This window comes from Syngnathoides biaculeatus, chromosome 11, assembly GCF_019802595.1.
Source record: "Syngnathoides biaculeatus isolate LvHL_M chromosome 11, ASM1980259v1, whole genome shotgun sequence".
Taxonomy (NCBI): Eukaryota; Metazoa; Chordata; class Actinopteri; order Syngnathiformes; family Syngnathidae; genus Syngnathoides; species Syngnathoides biaculeatus.
The window spans coordinates 13,223,531-13,241,745 of NC_084650.1; the positions used below are offsets into that span (position 1 = coordinate 13,223,531).

An 18,215-nucleotide genomic window follows, 5' to 3' on the forward strand; every position below is an offset into this window, starting at 1 on the left:
AGCACATCTGATTGCATGTTGTGGCGTCAAGCGTGCGTGTCACGGTGGTGTGTTAGTTCCACTTGTAAGCTGCTGTGTAGTCGGAGTGCGATAGCGGAGTTGTGTACTGGTTGTGTGCGGCTTTTGTGTAGCGCTAATACGCCGCTGTGCGACGCTAGTGTGTCATTTGTGAAAGTTATACTGGCTGTGCCCTGATTTTGGTGGTTGTGTACTTGTACTGTACTGATTGTGTACTTAGTGGTGCTTGTGAGTGCTTTGTTTGGGAACGTTTTGTGTTGTTCTTTAGGGAATTGTGTGAAGGTTTTATGTTTTTAAGGAAATTGTGGTAAGATTGTGTATGAATTGCACACTGGTAGTGCACAAACAGTATTGTTACATGTCGTGAGTAGATTTTTGTGTACTGTAATAGCTCCGGTGTGTGCCAGTTGTGCAATAATTTCTGGTAAATTATTGTTATTATTTGTTCTTAACTTCATTTGCACGTGCTGTGGGGGTTGTGCGTTACTCGTGGATGAATTGCACACTGGTGGCGTTTACAATGTGCGCCGAATTGTGCGAGGATTGTGCGCCGGAGTGTGAAGGTTGTTTTCCTGATTGTGTGGTCTTGTGTGTTCCCGCTAGTGTGTGTTGATGTGTGTTATCCCCCCCTCCCCCCCACCTACCTCAATTGTGTGCTGCAGTATTGTGTGCAGTTGGGCCAAGAAATGCGTATCGCTGACTTGTGGCAGATGTTTGTGTTGTGTGGCAGTTGTGTACTACTTGTGTAGTGTGTGTAAAAGTGAACATGTGGTGTGGTCGTTTTTGTTTCAAAATGTAGCGGTTTTGTGCAGGTTGTGTAGTGCTCGTGTGCTGGTCGCACAGGTAGCGATTGTTGGTAAATTGTGTCCAGGTTGCTGTGTAAAAAAAATATATATATATATAATAAAATAAAAAAATGCTGTCTGGTCGTTTTGTGCGCAGATGCCCGCGGCGCGTGTTCACATCTTGCGTTTGCCGTTGCCACCCGTCGGCCTCCACCCCCCCGGTTGCGTTGCGCCGTCGTCGTCGTCCAACCGTCCGTTTCACTCACCCTGCCCCCCCCCCCTTTCCCCTCCTCTTCCTTTCAGATCTCGGGACTCGTACTCGTCGGCAACCTTTGAATGTGACATCCCTTCGGCAAGGCGGGGAATTAAAAGCCATCAGCCATGAATTTTGTGATGAAACAAGCGTTGGGAGGTAAGACGCTTTATTTATCTATTTATTCATGTATTTATGTATTTGACATTGTGGCGCACGTGCAGCATGAGTCAGCAAATGTTTGTTTGCGAGGAGGCTTTTCCCGTCACCTTCCGGGACTTCGCCACTCGCTCATTATTATTATTATTATTTTTTTTTTTTGGATCGAGAGGTCAAGCTGCGACCTGGTGAAGTTGAATTCAGACTTTGCCGTTCGGCGGCGAGCTTTACTGCCGCGCGCGCCGAACTTGCGGAGTTGTTTCGTAATTGTCGAGTGGTTCAAGTTTGCTGGGAATAAGAAAACTGTTTGAAGATTAAGTACACAAGGTTCAAATCTACTGGAGCAGCAAACGGGGGGTGGGGGTGGGGGGGTGGGGGGTGTAATCTCAAGGACAAGTTTGCCTTTGAAGGAGAAACCAGAAAGAGCAACGCTGAGCCTAAAATGGCAGCCTGAACCCAAAATGGCTGACATCTTGTGAGCTTCCGGCCAAGGCTCCTTGAGACTTTTTTTTTGTGGGTCGACTCGTGATCGGCAAGCCTGCCAAAATTTCAACTCTCTCGATGAAAAGAGGTTAAAGCGTTGGCCTCACAGTTGTGAGGTCCAGGGTTCGATCCCGGACCTACCTGTGTGGAGTTTGCATGTTCTCCTCGTGCCTATGTGGTTTTTCTTGGGCACCCCGGTTTCCTCCCACATCCCAAAAACATGCAACATTAATTGGACCCCCTAAATTGACCCTAGGTGTGATTTGTGAGAGGTTATTGTTTGTTCATTTCGTGTCCTCTGATTGGCTGGCGACCAGTTCAGGGTGTGACTCCGCCTCCTGCCGGTTGACAGCAGGGATAGGCTCCAGCACTCCCTCGTGAGAATAAGCGGCAAAGAAAATGAATGAACGAAAAGAGCATTGGGGGGGCTGAATTAAAAAAAAGAAAACGGTGAACATGCCCCCCCCCCCACACACACACACATTGGATGAGAAGGGATGTGTTGACTTTTAGGAAAGATAAAGCCATCAAAATTGCAATGTTGTTATTCTATGAATAATAACGAGGAGGAGATCAAGCAATTTTTTTTTTTTGGTGGGGGGGGGGGGGCTTAATAAAGACGCTTCCTAATCTGCCATCTTCTCATTTTGGAACACGTGATGCAATCGCGTGGTGAATATGAAGACGGCGACGCGCTTTGTGTTCCTCCTCGAAACTCAACAAGAGTGAGATGTAACTGAAAAAGGGAAAACATGGCGATGAGATTGTTATTATTCAATAAATGATCATTTATTGAAGCGCTTTTAAAAGCGACGTGTAGCGGTGCGTGGTAGTTTTGTCCCGGTTCTGGCGTCACTGGATCGTGGTGGTTGCGTTCCGGTTGAAGACTAATGTGTGTGTGTGTGTGAAATATTCCACATAAGACATTTTTTAAAAATGAAAAAAAAAAAAAAAAAAAAAAGTCTCAAAAATGTGGAAAGCCGTGTCAATGATGTAACTTGCGCCATCTAGCGGAAGAACATTTCAGTGGTGTGACTGTCACGATAGGTCGCTGGCAAAGATAGTTGAACGTAGAAATTTTGTCCCTCGTAAATCATTTTCCAACTGCTTAAACCACGGGTGTTAAACTCTGGGCTCGGGGGCCAGATTTAGTCCACCACGTTGTTATTGTTGTTTGTTTGTTTTTTATGTGGCATGTGATAGCAGGTTTTGTCAACGTCAATGAATCTTGCTAAAATCTGGTCCAAAATTTCATATGTCATAAATAATAGTATTGAGAGCACTTTTGTTAATGAACCCTTTGTTCCAGTAATTTGAGAAATAGCGAAAGAAAATATTGTTTTTGATTTCGGATTTGAAAACCAGGGAATAATTAATTTGCTGTGAATGTGTGACGATGGCGGCACGGTGGTTCAGCTGGAAAGCGTTGGCCTCACAGTTCTCAGTTCCCGGGTTCGATCCTGGACCTGCCTGTGTGGCATTTGCACGTTCTCCCCGTACCCGCGTGGGTTTTTCTCCGGGCACTGCGGTTTCCTCCCACATCCCAAAAACATGCAACATTAATTGGACACTCTAAATTGCCCGTAGGTGTGATTGTGAGGTCCCCGTTTGTTCTCGATGTGCCCTGCGATTGGCTGGCGACCAGTCCAGTCCGCCTCCTTCTCATTGACAGCTGGGTTAGGCTCCCCACGACCCTTGTGAGGATAAGCAGCTAAGAAAATGGATGGATGGATGTGTGACGATACGGCGAGGCGATTAAACGTGGATATGAATTCAGTCAGAAAGGGAAGCCTTGCGAGAAAAACGAGGTATGAAATTGATATCGTTTCCGTGGCGAAGTGGTTGGCGATGCCGCGTCAACAACGGCCGGCGTCGGTTTTGGGGCCGTACGGAAAGTCGAGGCTCACGCAAACTCCTTAGCGAGAGTTTGACCGGCCTTTGGCGTAACTCCGCACTTGGGAGCGTGCGGCGGATTAGCTGCAGCCAGTTATCTGGGCTCCTGCGTGTGAGCTACCGGCGCACGGTCACAGTCCGTCTGCTCGCGCTCGGTCCCGACACTCGCGATCCCGGCGAGGTCGTCGACCCCCGCGCGGCGCTCGCGAGGGCTCCCAAATTGCGGCGACGCGACGGCGGGTCGGCCGTGTCCTCGGCGGCTGCCGCGCTGTGGGGGGGGGGGGACAAAAACAAACGTCGAGCCGTCTCCAGTCGACCGGAAACTCTGACCGGTTCTGATTTATGAAGAGGTCTAGACGCAGCCTGTTATTATCTTGAAAACGCAACTTACATTTTTGTGGAATTTCTAGGTTCTTTTTCTCTCTCATCATTTGGTCTTTCCGCTTTTCTGAAGAAGCAAAATGTTTGTTTTTGCCTCTTTTTCTGTCTAGCTTGTGGGTTTATTATTCTTATTATTATTTTTTTGGCTCCCATATCAAATGAACCAGAAATATAAATTCGTTCAGACCCTGGCGATCAAAAAAAATTATTTTATTCAGTGTGTGTGTGTGTGTGTGTCCCGCTACCCATTGTTCCACAGCAGGTGGGTGAGGACTGCTGCGCGCAAGTGCGATATCAATTTTAAAAATATTAGCGCTTTCACCTCGCAGTTCAGAGGTCGCGAGTTCAAATCCGGGCTCGGGATTTATCTGAAAGTGCCACTGACATGAAATGCATGATTTTTAGTATGTCATTAATGGGGGAAAAAAAAGGCAGCCGGAATGGAACCATCCATTTTTTTTTCACCACAAAACGTGATTTTGACATATATGGGTATTTATCTGCGAAGGATTTGTTTTCAAGAAGGACCAGGAAGTGACGTTAGTAGCAGTTGCCCACTCAGGCGGTCTCGTATATTTTTACTGGTTTTACCTGCGGGAAGGTAGCTCGTTGTTCCTTCCTGTTAGCCAAAATGCCGGCTCGTTGTATTGCTGGATATTGTTTGAACACTCAAGAGGATGGATTCATTCTTCATGTCTGGGACTCCATTGTTAGAAGTGATCCGCATATCATCTAAATATGGCTCGAAACAATGGGGTAATATTGCCCCGGTCACTTCACTCGGTTGTGAGATGTTCTCTTCTTTGAAAAGACCTTCCGTGCCACCGAAGTCGTGCCTCGCGGCCGAGCACGGCTTCATACATATTGTCGGGGAGTCTGTTGTTAGTGAGAAGTAATCCGCATATCATCTAAATATGGCTCAGAACGATAGGGTAATATTGCCCCGGTCACTTCACTCGGTAGTGAGACGTTCTCTTCTTTGAAAAGCGCTTCCGTGTCACATCGTAGGTGGGCGGAGGAGCTGCCGCCGAAGTCGTGCCTCACGGATGAGCACGGCTTCATACATGCTGTCGGGGAGTCTGTTGTTAGTTAGAAGTGATCCGCGTATCATCTAAATATGGCTCAAAACAAAACGATAGGATGATATTGCCGCAGTCACTTCACTCGATTGTGTCCGTGGCAGACGGCTTCAGCCGGGCTGGCTCATACATACTGTCGGGGAGTCTGTTGTTAGTTGGAAGCGATCCGCATATCATTTAAATATGGCTCGAAACGATTGCCACGGTCACTTCACTCAATTTTGAATGTTCTCTTCTTTGAAAAGAGCTTCCGTGTCCCAGAGCAGGCGGCACAGCGTGTTTTCCATGGCAAACGTCGCGGAGTGACGTTACGAACTGACGTTGCAGGCAATACGGCGACCACTCGGATGTCGAACGAGACTTCTGCAACTTTGCGCGTGGATGACGCGCTCTCCGCTCATATTTATTTTTCCGTATGGACATTGAAGTGAATAATTTTATATGTATTTATCATTACAATATCTATTTTAGAATGTTTATAGGCGTGACACTTGACCTTTTAAATTGTGGGGGATTTTGTCCTAATTTAAAATGATGATGTAATATTAATGATAATTGGCTGCTTCCTGTCTAGTGAATTTCTACCTGAGCAGTTATCCAATCGGATTTAAGCACGGATGCGCCGTCGCCAGGTAAAAGGAAACAACGCTCGTAACCAATCAAACTCTTCATCGGCGCGGCGACGTCGGCATATTCGCCGTCATCCGATCGGACGAAGCGTTTTCAAACCGTCCCCCGACGTGCGTGAGCGTCTTTGGCATTTAACCGTCGTTTCCACGTTTTACAAGCACTCATACTTGTACAAGATGTACCAATCCGTCACAGCGATGCCACTTGACTAGCCTGGCGTAAATTTCTCGCGTTCGACTCGCTTCCTGACATTGTGGCTCTCTTATTTTTTTTTTTTTGGCGACATTGTCAACTTGTTGCACATTTGTGACTGAATTTTGTCAGACTTAAATTTGACTTTTCGCACGTCGTGAAAGTGTTTTCGAGAGGCGGCGGCTTCCTAACGATGGCGTCGCGAGGCGTTTTAATTAAGGCAAGGCGGCGGTGAAGGGGGGGGGGGCCTGTCAGCGCTGTAAACGCGACGCGTCGGCATGCATAAAACATTGAACGCGGGGTGGGAGCGCGTTCGACGCGGCGGACCCTCCTCGTCGACTCGCTCTTGTAAAGCTTCGGGCCAAATCGCTCGTTGTGAGAAAAGTGGACAAAATGACAAATTGATTCAATCTGCAAGTCAAGAAGATTGATGCGCGTTGGTGTGTGGGTGCGAGAGAGAGAAAGCGAGCGAGCGCTGGCGGCCGGTGAAGATTTATCATCGGTGACATCAGAAGTACTCGTAAAAAGCCGCCCGCGTCTGTGACCTCCGTGACAGCGACGCCTTCCCTTCCTCGCCGCCCCACCCCGTCTTCCTCTAGGCTGGGGGGGGGGGGGGGATGAAACGGGACAAATTGGTCATTTAGAAGCTGCTAACGGGGGGGGGGGGGGATGTTTTGTCTCCTCTGACTTCCTCCTTCCGTCCATCCGTCCCGCACATATCTGAGCCTTTCTTCTTGTTCGGCACCCGCCCTAAGCTCCCTCCATCCCTCCATCCCTCCATCCCGACCTCCCTCCATCCCGCCCCCGCCATGACTGTAAATCTGCAGGGCGAGGCGAGGAAACCTCGATCGGGAAGGCGGCGGCGAAAATGGCGCGTGTGGCCGACCGCGTCGGGAAAAATCTCTTCTGAATTCTTATTAAAAAAAAAAAAAAAAAAACAAAACTCCAGCGTGAACTCATCCAGGAACAAACTTGTCGTCGACACGGACTTGATGTTGATATTCGAACTAGCGTACGGTGAACTCCGTTGACAAATGAGCCTGCCTTTATTTTTCTTCTTGAACATTTTCCTCTGCCGTCACCTCGTTGCTGTTTTTCATGCTCCGTCTGTAAAGCCAGGAAGGTCCTGTCCAAACAGGAATGTTAGCAGAGCAATTGGTGTTAAGGAGGTACGCCCCAGTGACGCATCTCAAGTGTGAGACGAGGGCTCGGTTTAGCCTGGGTTGTTAGTGGAAGGTGCAGAGAGTCTTTGCCGCACGTGCGTGTACACGCTCACTTATTGGTTTACGGATTGGCTCCAGCGCTCCCGCGACCCTTGTGAGGATAAGGTCGCGGGAGAGCTGCAAAGCGGCTGGGGAAACGGATGGATGATTTTTTTTTTTTAAGATAACATTTGTTAGTCCCAGAATGGGGAGGAAGTAAAATCATTTTTGTTTAACACTCCATCCATCCATCCATCCATCCATCCATCCATTTATCCATTTTCTTAGCCGCTTATCCTCACAAGGGTCGTGGGAATACTGGAGCCTATCCCAGCTGTCAACGGGCAGGAGGGCGGGGGACACGCACCCTGAACTGGTTACCAGCCAATCGCAGGGTACATCAAGACAAACAGCCGCACTCACAATCACACCTATGGGCAATTTAGAGTGTCCAATTAATGTTGCATGCTTTTTGGGATGTGGGAAAGGACAGGTAGCGTGACTTTGAGCTGCTGCGTAGAATTTTTTTTTTCCACCATTTGGTCAACAAATGTTGTAATAACGACAATTTTTAAAAAAGCCTTTAAGCACTCTTGATATTCACGGTGAATGACGAGGGCTCATAAAACGACAAATTTTTCAATTATAAAATGAAAGCCGGTTATAAGGAGTGTGAAACACCCCCCAGCCATTTTTTTTTAACAAACATTCTATTAAATATATATATATATATATATATATATATATGTATGTAAGAAGAAGAAGATTCTATTCCTCAAACACAAATGGAAGTTAGCGGATTGGTGGCTAGCAAGCTCGCTAGCTTGCTAACAGTTATCCACTTCAAAGATAATCGGACAAAAATGTCAACGCGCCTTTGTGGCGGCCATGTTGGCAATGGCGAGGCCCCCCATGAAAGACGACCCATTGATTTTTGATTTGGAGTCGCGACTTGCTCCTTTACTTTTTTTAGTCAGTGCCCAGACGTGTGCTATCAATATAGAACATTTGAATAAATAATTTTTTTTTCACCTGTAAATCTTTATTCCCGGCGTTAGCCTCATAGTTCTGAGGTGCAGGGTTCAGTACCGCCCCCCGCCTGTGTGGAGTTTGCATGTTCTCCCCGTGCCCGTGTGGGTTTTCTCCGGGTGCGCACTCCGGTTTCCTCCCACATCCCAAAAACATGCGACGATAATTGGACACTCTAAATTGCCCCAAGGTGTGATTGTGAGTGTGATTTGTCTATCTCCGGTTGCCCTGCGATTGGGTGGCAACCGCCTCCTGCCCGTTGACAGCTGGGATAGGCTCCAGCACTCCTGCGACCCTTGTGAGGATAAGTGGCTAAGAAAATGGATGGATGGATCTTTATTCCCAGTTTCCTCGTCGCAATTTTACGACATTCTACACAACCGTACGCGACAGGAAGCGCCGGCATCCTCGGATTTCCTGCCGTCCACGCACACGGACTGCGCCGACGGCTTTTCGTTTACGAGCTTAGCCTTGCGCGCAACTCAAAAGTGATCCGTCGTGTCTAACTACAGGCACGCTCATAACATCAAAACTTATCATAGATACAGCAATGTACTGATACGCTGGCTGAGATTTTTACGTAGCCCAATCTCAAAAGTTGGAAGCGAAGGCGCTAGCGTGAAAGACGTTGTGTCGTTGTCCACGTTCCGGAGTTATTCCCACGTTTCAGGCTCGCTTTTAACGGCGTTATAAAGACGCGTACCGCGTGACTGACTTCCTTTTTTAAGCCCACGGAGTCATCCTGGCACAGAACACAATCGCTTCTCCTTATGATATTTCATTTCAACTCGAGACGTGCACGCAGGGACGCCGGGAACGAGACCCCCCCCCCGTGTGCTTTTTTTTTTTTTTTTTTTTTACATTTTTTTATCCCCTTCAGCACGCGCTCGCACCCTCCCAAACAATTTTCCGCCGTCTCGGCGCCGACGCGGGCTTTAAATAACACGCGCTTCCCGCCGCCTCGCGTCGAGAGAGACGCCCGGCCCGGCCCGACAGATTCAAATGAGATTTTTCACACTTTGCCGGCTCGGCGGAATCACGTTTTGCGGCCGCCAACACGGGGGCGCCCCTGTTTGAATCCACTGCAAACCAAGAGAGGCCGTCTAATCCCGATCAATTGATAGGCGGTAATGACATCGGACGCCCACCGCCGCGCCGCGGATGCCAAAGACGAAGGTTCAATCCGTTTTAACCGTTTGGCTGCGAGGCGAACATACGAAGCGTGAAGGGGAAAATATGAGGCGGACAGTATATTAATTGCATGTTATATCATCAGCGGCTCAGCTGGGAGCTGGTCCCCAGTTCCTGGTCGCTTCCTCACACATGAGCGGACTTTCCAATTATCCATAATTCATTGGACCCGGCAGACGGGCGTTAAAAGTGTTTTGTTTTGGTTTTTTTTCGCGTAAAATTGAAGGATAAACCTAAAACGCGCCGTGAGCCTAACAGTTGAACACACGTCCAGCTGTTCTCTAACGAAGAGCTGAAAGGCAAAATTGAAACCGAAGGGAAAAAAAATTGTAAAACGGTTTTGCGAGGTGTCGCTCAAGATCGAGATCGATTTTCGCATCCAGGATAAAAAGTCCCAAATCCGCGGAAATGATCGTGAGGTTGTCCAGCGTCAAAAGTGTGGATGGGGGGAATTGAAAGTCCATCCCGTTAAACTTAACATCGTTGTCTGATCCTGTCGTGTTGAGTTTGTTAGTTTGCCAAACAGTCTTCGGACCTTGCTGCATGTCTTTTGGATCCCGCCTAGCCTAGCGTTTCTGTACCTCTGCCTTGTCGGACTACTGACCCAGTTTCCGGAATAAACTACATTGAACATTATGCCTCTGCCTGCGAAGTCCTGCATTTGGGTCCACCCACGCACCGGAGGCTCTTGACCGAACGGACTGGCCAATGCCAGTGGCAAAAACTCCGACTTAAATTACAGTCCCAATGTGGAAAAAAACGGTGACAGGTGTCACCGCCTAGAGCAGTGGCGTGGCCCCGCCCCTCTTGGTCGTGGCCAAGTCTTGCTCATGACAATCATTTTTGTAGTTACAGCAAATATGCAGCAACGAACTGAAGGACTTTGCGCATTTTGTCTTTTAACCTGCCCGCTTGTAGGCAATAAAAACAATGTGGTGTGTTTTCGTCACTCTTTGGAGAGCGTTCTGCTCCACCTGACCCCCCCCCCCCCCATTACCCCTCAAAAAGTGATGAATGACAGCAGCCGACTTGAAACACAACTTCCCGACCGCATCACAAACACATCTCCAGGGTGGACCGCGCAAATCTGTCACCGACACGCACTGAAACTGGCAATTTTGGATCGTCGCTGTTCCGCTTCAGGCCTGAAGGTGTCAGTAGCAAGCGTTCGAAACCATTGCCAACTGGAATGCTAAGGCAACGCTAACGGAAAATGGGTTTCACATTCATATTTCCGGGGTTGCCTGCGTTGGGTTTAATGACACAAAGTATCAATAATTGGCTAAATTCTATAATCTCGACATCCAGCCAGAATGATGACGAGATCAAACTTGTCCTAAAATGTACGTTTCATTTCAGTCTTCAGGAATAGTGCTGCATGATAGAAAGGAACAACAAAATGACAAAATAATCCAGTCAGAAAAGTCAACGGCACGCTCGCTTGTAACGTTGATGGTGTCATGCTGGCCCCAAATGCAGGACTCCGAGATGAGGGCATGATGTTAGGCGTGGTTTTATTCAAAGTTGACGTCATGCACGGTGTAAGCAGTCCGAGAAGGCAGAGGCACAACAACGCTAGGCTATAAGCAAAATCCAAAAACATGAAGGAGGTCTGATGACTCAGAGGCAAACTTGGAAACATGAACCAAGACGGGACTAAACTACGCTGGCACAGAATCGCTGTGACGGGGATAGCTCACGCTCCACTCTCTCTCGGTGGTGGAGATTCCTGCTGGCGGTGAACGCGACTCACTAACTCAAGGCAACGAACTGGCAAATGCCAGCGACAAAGAGATGAGACCGCCCAAAGCGGTGACCACGCCACGCCACTCTTGGCCGTGCTCCATTCCTGCTCATGACAGATGGTACGCGCCATTTTGATCAATGTCATTACTATTTTCGCCAACTATTCGGGATAATCACCGCCGTGCAAATGTAGCTGTAAACACAACAAGAAAAAACTGTTTTAAAAAAGAAAACTGATTAAAAAATCAGGACAAGGCCCAGCGAGTGCCTGTTCATTCACAGTTGCGCTCTCGGTTGTTGTTGATTCATGATCCCATTTGGTACGTGGACATTCTCTAAGTAAAAGCCCTTTGTCATAGTTTTTTTCATTTTTTTCAGCATGAAAGTTCAAAAAAAATATGACTTTTGCCGCACGCTTATACGAGCACAATACGGATAGGGAGATTGGAGAGCAACAGCAGCAGCTGGCGGCCTTCCAACCGCATCAAGCCGAGCGACGTCGGCGAGGAACAACTTCCGACACCTTAATCACATCACTGAGCAGACGTGGTATTATTTTTATTTCTTCAGTACTCCCGCCGTTATTTCCCCCCCCCCCCCTCATCCGCGAAAGACGTCCTGGCGCTCATTTCGAGACCGCGTCGCAACCGTGAAATTAACGGCGGCGGAATTCCCCCAGCGGAGTCTCGATAATCACTTAATGGCTGCCGCAGTGCGGCTAAGGCGTTGCGGTGCGTCAGGGTGTTCCGCGACACCCGGGACGCGGCTGCGAAGTTGAACACCCGACGTTTCTTGGGAATCTCCGGGAACTGGGTTTCCCGTTTCGAGTGAATACTTTCTGATCGAAGAGTCCGGTCCGCTATTCCGATCTGCTGTTTCCACGAGTGAGTCCATTTAATCAGAACTTTAAAGTCCCACTGACATGCCTATATAATAGATATAATTAGAAAATAGATATTGTTATGAAAATGACTTATATTATTCACTTCAATGTCTATACGAAAGAATAAATATGAGCGGAGTCTCACTCGACATCCCAGTGGCGGCCGTAATGCCTGCTACGTCATCAGCAGATTCGCTGGTAGTGGCACCTGCTACGGGAGATTTTCGGATTTTTCCGGCGCCTCTTCTGACACGGAAGCTCTTTTCGAAGAAGAGAAAATCTCACAATCGAGTGAAGTGACCGGGGCAATATTACCCTATCGTTTCCATATTTAGATGATATGCGGATCACTTCTAACTAACAACAGCCTCCAGTACAGTACGTACGACAGTATGTAGCGTACTCAGGAGGACCCATACCGGGCGACACCCCGGTGGCCGGTGGGGGGAGGGGGGCTCCTTTCTCTTCCCGCATCCCTGCCCGATCCACCTCCGCGGCGGCGCTGTTCATCGCCACCGGCGAGCGACGACAACCAACGCCGCACGTCGCCACATTGAACACACCTGACTTACGTACTTTACTAACTCCGGAAGAGGGGTCGCGTCAGGAAGGGCATCCGGCGGAAAAACTGTGCCAAACAAATATGAGCGTTCATCTGAGAGAGACATTGTGGCGTCCCCAAACGGGACAAGCCGAAAGAAACTTACTTACTTACATACATACTTTATTAAGTTATTATGATACGGATCTTTTTTTTTTTTTACTTCTGAGAAGATTACATCCCCCCACACCCCCAAAACTATTATTTTTGTTTTAATAGCTCTATACACACCTACCTGTCCTTTGGAACCCACGAAGCTCTCGTCCTTTGCACCCGTGCAATCCATTTTTCACGACGAACCGGGTCTTTTGGAAAAGTGCGAAGAGTGAATCCATCCTCACGAGTGTTCAAAAAAATATCCAACAAATATACAACGAGCCGGGATTTTGGCTAACACGAAGGAACAAAGAGCTACCTTCCCGCAGGTAAAACTGGATAAACACACAAGCCCGCCTGAGTGGGCATCTGCTGATGATGTCACTTCCTGGTTCTTCTCCAAAACAAATCCCTGGAGAGGATTTTTCATGGCAAGCATATACGTCAAAATCATGTTGTGTGGTGAAAAAACGGATGGGTCCATTCCTGCTGCCTTTTTTTTTTTTTTATTTATTAAAAACATACCAAAAATCCTGTTGTTGATGTCAGTTGGACTTTAAGGTTTATTATTGATAATATCATTCTAGCCAGTGAGATGAAAATGTCTTATTTTCGACAAATGCCGCTCAAACACATATTTTTGGCACAAGTTTCTCTCATAACACTTTGGAGAAACAAATTTGTCACGACTGACATTTTAACATTCAACTTTTCTCGCAGCCCGAGCAAGCGTTTTGTTTAAAGGTCGGCTACGATTCAACTTTGGCCGTTCAACTGAGGTGATCCATCATCGCGCCATCAGTTGTTATCTCTTTATTATGGACTCCGGTTTATTAAAAAAATTCTCTGCGTGATCTTCCTCCGCATGGGTACTGGGTCCGATAAATGCAAGCCTGGCCGGCGGACCGCGTTCATTAGCATGTATTAGCTCTAAAATTGCTATAGACTAGCCGAGTAACAATTAGAACTGATTTAATGAGCCGTTAGCTGTTTCACTGTACAGATCCTTGCGTGGTTTAATATTTGAGACAGGATCGACCGAGCAGCCCCAGGGCCTGAGCAGGCAAGTGAGAAAGCGCCCGCGAGGTTTTGTGACGCAAGGTTGGCCCGGAGCCGAACGGTGCAGCTTAAAGCAGGAGGCGGGGCTTGGAAAACCAGGGGTGGCGAAACTGGTGGATCCTGAGGCCGTCTAACCTCATCTGTCAGCCTATCCATGACTACCGCAAACAGGAAGGAGCTCAGAGCGGATCCCTGCTGCAGTCCCACCTCCACCTTAAATTCTTCTGTCACACCCACGGCACATCTCACCGCTGTTCTGCTGCCGTCATACGTGTCCTGTACTATTCTAACATATTTCTCCGCCACACTGTACTTGCGCATCCAGTACCACAGTTCCTCTCTTGGTACTCTGTAATGGGCTTTCTCTAGATCCACAAAGACACAATGTAGCTCCTTCTGACCTTCTCGCCTGATGGATGCGCCACCTCTCGGAAAGATACGGAATATCTCAGGGTTCAATCGTTTGAAGTATGTTGCAGGGAGCGTGATGGTCGAGGTGTGCTTTTCTACCGAAGGGCCTGGACAGTTTGCGATCATAAACGGGAGAATCGATTCACAGGTTTAATGAAAATATTTTGTACAACAAATGAAGACCACCTGTCGAACATTTGAAGGCTAAATGGGCTTGGGTCGAGCACCAGGACAAAGATCCGAAACAGAAGCAGAGCAGCAGCAGAATGTTGAAAACGAAAAAGATCCGTGGTGGTCCAGTTAAAGTCCTGCTACTACGGGTCAAAGGGTCAACCAGATCCAAGCGATGATTGACTTTTTCCTCCCTGCCCTGTACAGTAAATGTTCACATTCTACTCTATAAAAATATGAAAACAGAACTGCGTCCCGCGAGCCCCGCGGCCAGTCGAGCCGCGCAGTTTGACGGCTGCCGTTGAGCATTTAAATGCTAATTTATTAACGACGGTGTTTATCGGGCGCCCTGCACGCTTTGCCTTAACGGTTTTACCCCCTGAAGACGCAGAAACTTATTTTCACATTATCTGTAAAAAAAAAAAAACGGAAAAAAAAAAAAAATTGGGATTTCTGTGGCTTTCGATCCAATTTAATGCTGGGAGGGGAAAAAAAATATTTCAATGCTTTTTTTTTCGAGCAAATCCCAGTGGGGGGGGAATAACCAAAAATTGTTTTGAATAATCACTCCTTTGCTTTTAATCCAGAAAAGATAACTCTTGCGGTTTTGGGTTGTTTTGTTACAATAACATAATGTTTTTAAATGTTTTCTTTTATGATATTACATTTTAATGGTATTTTCCTCAATGCATGTACCTGGCAATAAAAATCAATTTCTACACAAAATATGGATATGGCTAGTCAAAGTGACAAGATTCCAGAGGCCCTCTAATTTTTGTGAAAGAGAGCACAGAAGCATATTTTTGGAATCGTTGCGCATCTTTTACCTGAGCGTGTCAATCAAAAAATGGAGTATTTGGGCAAGGGGCTCGCGACGCACCGGCGACAAACTAACCGCAGCGGCGGCGACGGCAGAACGGATTGACAGCCGCTCATTCATCTCGCCGCAGACGGGGCGCCGCCGCCGCCTCGGCTCTGCCGGGATGAGTCATTGTGTTTGCGCTGAATATTTGCACCTGCATTATGCAGCGCCGTCTGCGTCGAGAGATTTGAAGGGGATGAATGCGTCGGGGAGGGAGCGAGGCTGGGGTGGGGGCACGCTTTGTGGCGACGGACCCCGCGGCAAAAATCGCATTGCACCGTGCCAGCTCACTGATTGCGCTGAATATCGTTTCACATCAGCTCTTGCTCTCGCGTAACAGAGCGTCATTCCCCGAGTTTGAGAGTAAAAAGTTAACATTACCGACAGTCCCGTCGCTCAACAGTCAACACGCTTCACGGTTGGCGAGTTAACAGCCGAGGTCACAACGCTCGGCTTTCAACTCTCGTTCCCCGACTCCCGCGTCACTCGGCGAGGCCGGGCCCCGCCTTTTTAAGGCCACACGCGCTCGGTCGCAGATGTTGCCGTGTGGAACATGAATATTGCAAACCCAAGTGGACGAAATAATACTTGCGCCTCACTTTTTGTTGTTGTTGTAATCATCCATCCATTATTCTTGGCTGCTTATCCTCATGAGGGTCGCGGGAGTACCGGTACCTATCCCAGCCGTCAAAGGGCAGGATGTGGGGTACACCCTGAACTGGTTGCCAGCCAATCGCAGGGCAGATAGACAATCACACCTAGGGGCAATTTAGAGGGTCCAATGAATGTTTTTGGGATGTGGGAGGAAACCGGAGTCCCCGGAGAAAACCCACGTAGGCATGGGGAAAATATTCAAACTCCACACAGGCAGGTCTGGGATTGAGCCCGGGACCTCAGAACTGTGAGGCCAACACTTTTACCATCTGATCCACCATGCCGCCGTGTTCTAATCATCCATCCATCCAATCCGCTTATCCTCAAAAAGGTCACAGGGAAGCCGGAGCTAGCTTCGGGCGAAAGGCGGACTACACCCTGAACTGGTCGCCAGGGCAGATAGCGACACCATCACTGAGAGGAAATCGATCCCACGCTGCCCGCCACAAAGGCAGGCGTTTGTACCACTACGCCATCAGTGACTCTATGTTCTAATCATGAAAAATCTATTTTTATATTATTAATTGGTGGGAAAATTCATTCCAAGATTATTTGCTAGCCCTAATTTGAAGTTGTTCACATTAAAATCCTTTGGATTTGCATTTCAACTTAACAATGTTCTTCATGTTTCTTCTTCTATTACCACAACTATGCTTTGTTTGTCATCATCAGGAACGCTGCATAAAGACAAAAAATCAGTTTTGAGAGAGGAGATGCCAAATTATAGTTTTGTCGCTAATTTCCATTCACAGTCCGTTTTTTATTTATCTATATATTTTTAGCTAGGATTCCAAGTCGAGTTGCTTTTCAATACCAGACTAATCCCAATCATCGAGGGGGCGACGGTTCCCCTAAAATAACCCGCGGTGACGTGGCCATGCAGCGTCCCTTCGCTTGGCACGGGGACAAGAACTGGATGTCTTTTCCCTGGCGAGGGTTCAAAGCCGGCAGCCGAGCCCAGCCGCGCGCTCTTGAACGCCGGCCACGACGGCCGCCCTCCTCGATACGTCGCGTCCCCTCGCAGTCACCGAGAAAACAAACGAGGCGGCCGTCCCCCCCCCCCTCCCCGGGGGTCTTGTTGGCGGCTCTTAGGAGGGTTGATGGCCCCCTCGCGCTTTCATTTTCGCCGTCGCTCAAGCTGAAGCACAGCTGCTGCGATCTCCTCTTTATCTCGCCGGTGCCGGCCTGGCAAATATATCGCCGGGACGGGAAAAGGGCTTCCGGCCCGCTCGCTGGACTGTGACCGATCATGCAGACGGCGCTGGCAACATTCTACCTTTTACGAAGACTCCCGGATGGCTTTCGCCTCGGAATACGCGCTTGTCGTCTGCGACGGGGGGGGGGGGGGGGAGATGCTGTTTGGAAAGTCTCACGTTGAAACACCAAAAGTGATACACGATAAAAAATCGATGCAGAACTCCTCGGCTGCTTCACCCCCTCACCCCATTTTAATGTTCAAAACGTAGACCGGAAGAAGAAGATCCCGGATCCAAGCGGCTGAAATTAGTTTCCTCTGCAGGGTGTCCGGCCTCTCCCTTAGAGATAGAGTGAGAAGCTCGGACATCAGGGAGGGGCTCAGTGTCGAGCCGCTGCTCCTCCGCATTGAGAGGAGCCAGATGAGTAGGCTGAGGCTGTGGGTCGTGGCCGAAAGAACAAGATCCTAGATCCAAGCGGCCGAAATGAGTTTCCTCCGCAGGGTGTTCGGCCTCTCCCTTAGAGATAGGGTGAGAAGCTCGGTCATCAGGGAGGGGCTCAGTGTCGAGCCGCTGCTCCTCCGCATTGAGAGGAGCCGAATGAGGTGGCTGGGGCATCTGATCCGGATGCCTCCAGGACGCCTCCCTGGTGAGGTGTTCTGGGCATGTCCGACCAGAAAGAGACCCAGAGGATGACCCAGGACACGCTGGAGAGACTATGTCTCTCGCCGGTCTTGGAAACGCCTCTGGATCCCTCTGGAAGAGCTGGAAGAAGTGGCTGGGGAAAGGGAAGTCTGGGTATCCTTGCTGAAAGCTACTTCCCCCACGACCGGACCAGGAAAAGTGGTAGATAATTGATGGATGGATGGATGGATGGATGGATGTTAGCCGCAGAACGTCCACAGTCTTTCGTCAGACGCGTTAGATCGCGTCCAGCCAGACTTGTATATCGGATCGCGAGCCTCTTCGTCGCGAGGCTTCGAAGGGCGCGCCGACTGGCAACTCTAGAAAAACCTTCAGCGAATTGCCGAGAGTTGTCGAAGGAAAGTTAGAAGAAAGCTTTCTGATGGTTAGCAAGTCCTCTTGTGTACTTGAGTCCCGAGCCGCCCATGAAACACAAAAACACAAACGGTAACGGAGAGAGCATTCCGGAATCTGCAACCCTGGTAGGCGTTAGGTAGAGAGATAAAATGGCGGCGCGCAGCGGTGTATGGGAAAGTCTGTGACATCAGTGAAAACAACCC

At 48.6% G+C, this 18,215-nt stretch overlaps 1 protein-coding gene across 2 annotated transcripts in view; it reads left to right on the forward strand.

Annotated features, from left to right (window-relative positions):
- The window catches only part of LOC133508753 (complexin-2-like), a 65,636-nt gene that overhangs the window by 14,018 nt on the left and 33,403 nt on the right, over positions 1-18,215 (forward strand). For both annotated transcript variants that reach the window (XM_061835129.1, XM_061835130.1), the window contains one exon: positions 1,107-1,215. In XM_061835129.1, the coding sequence (XP_061691113.1) occupies positions 1,185-1,215 (31 nt within the window). In that variant the 5' untranslated portion in view covers positions 1,107-1,184. The remainder of the gene's footprint in view (positions 1-1,106; positions 1,216-18,215) is intronic.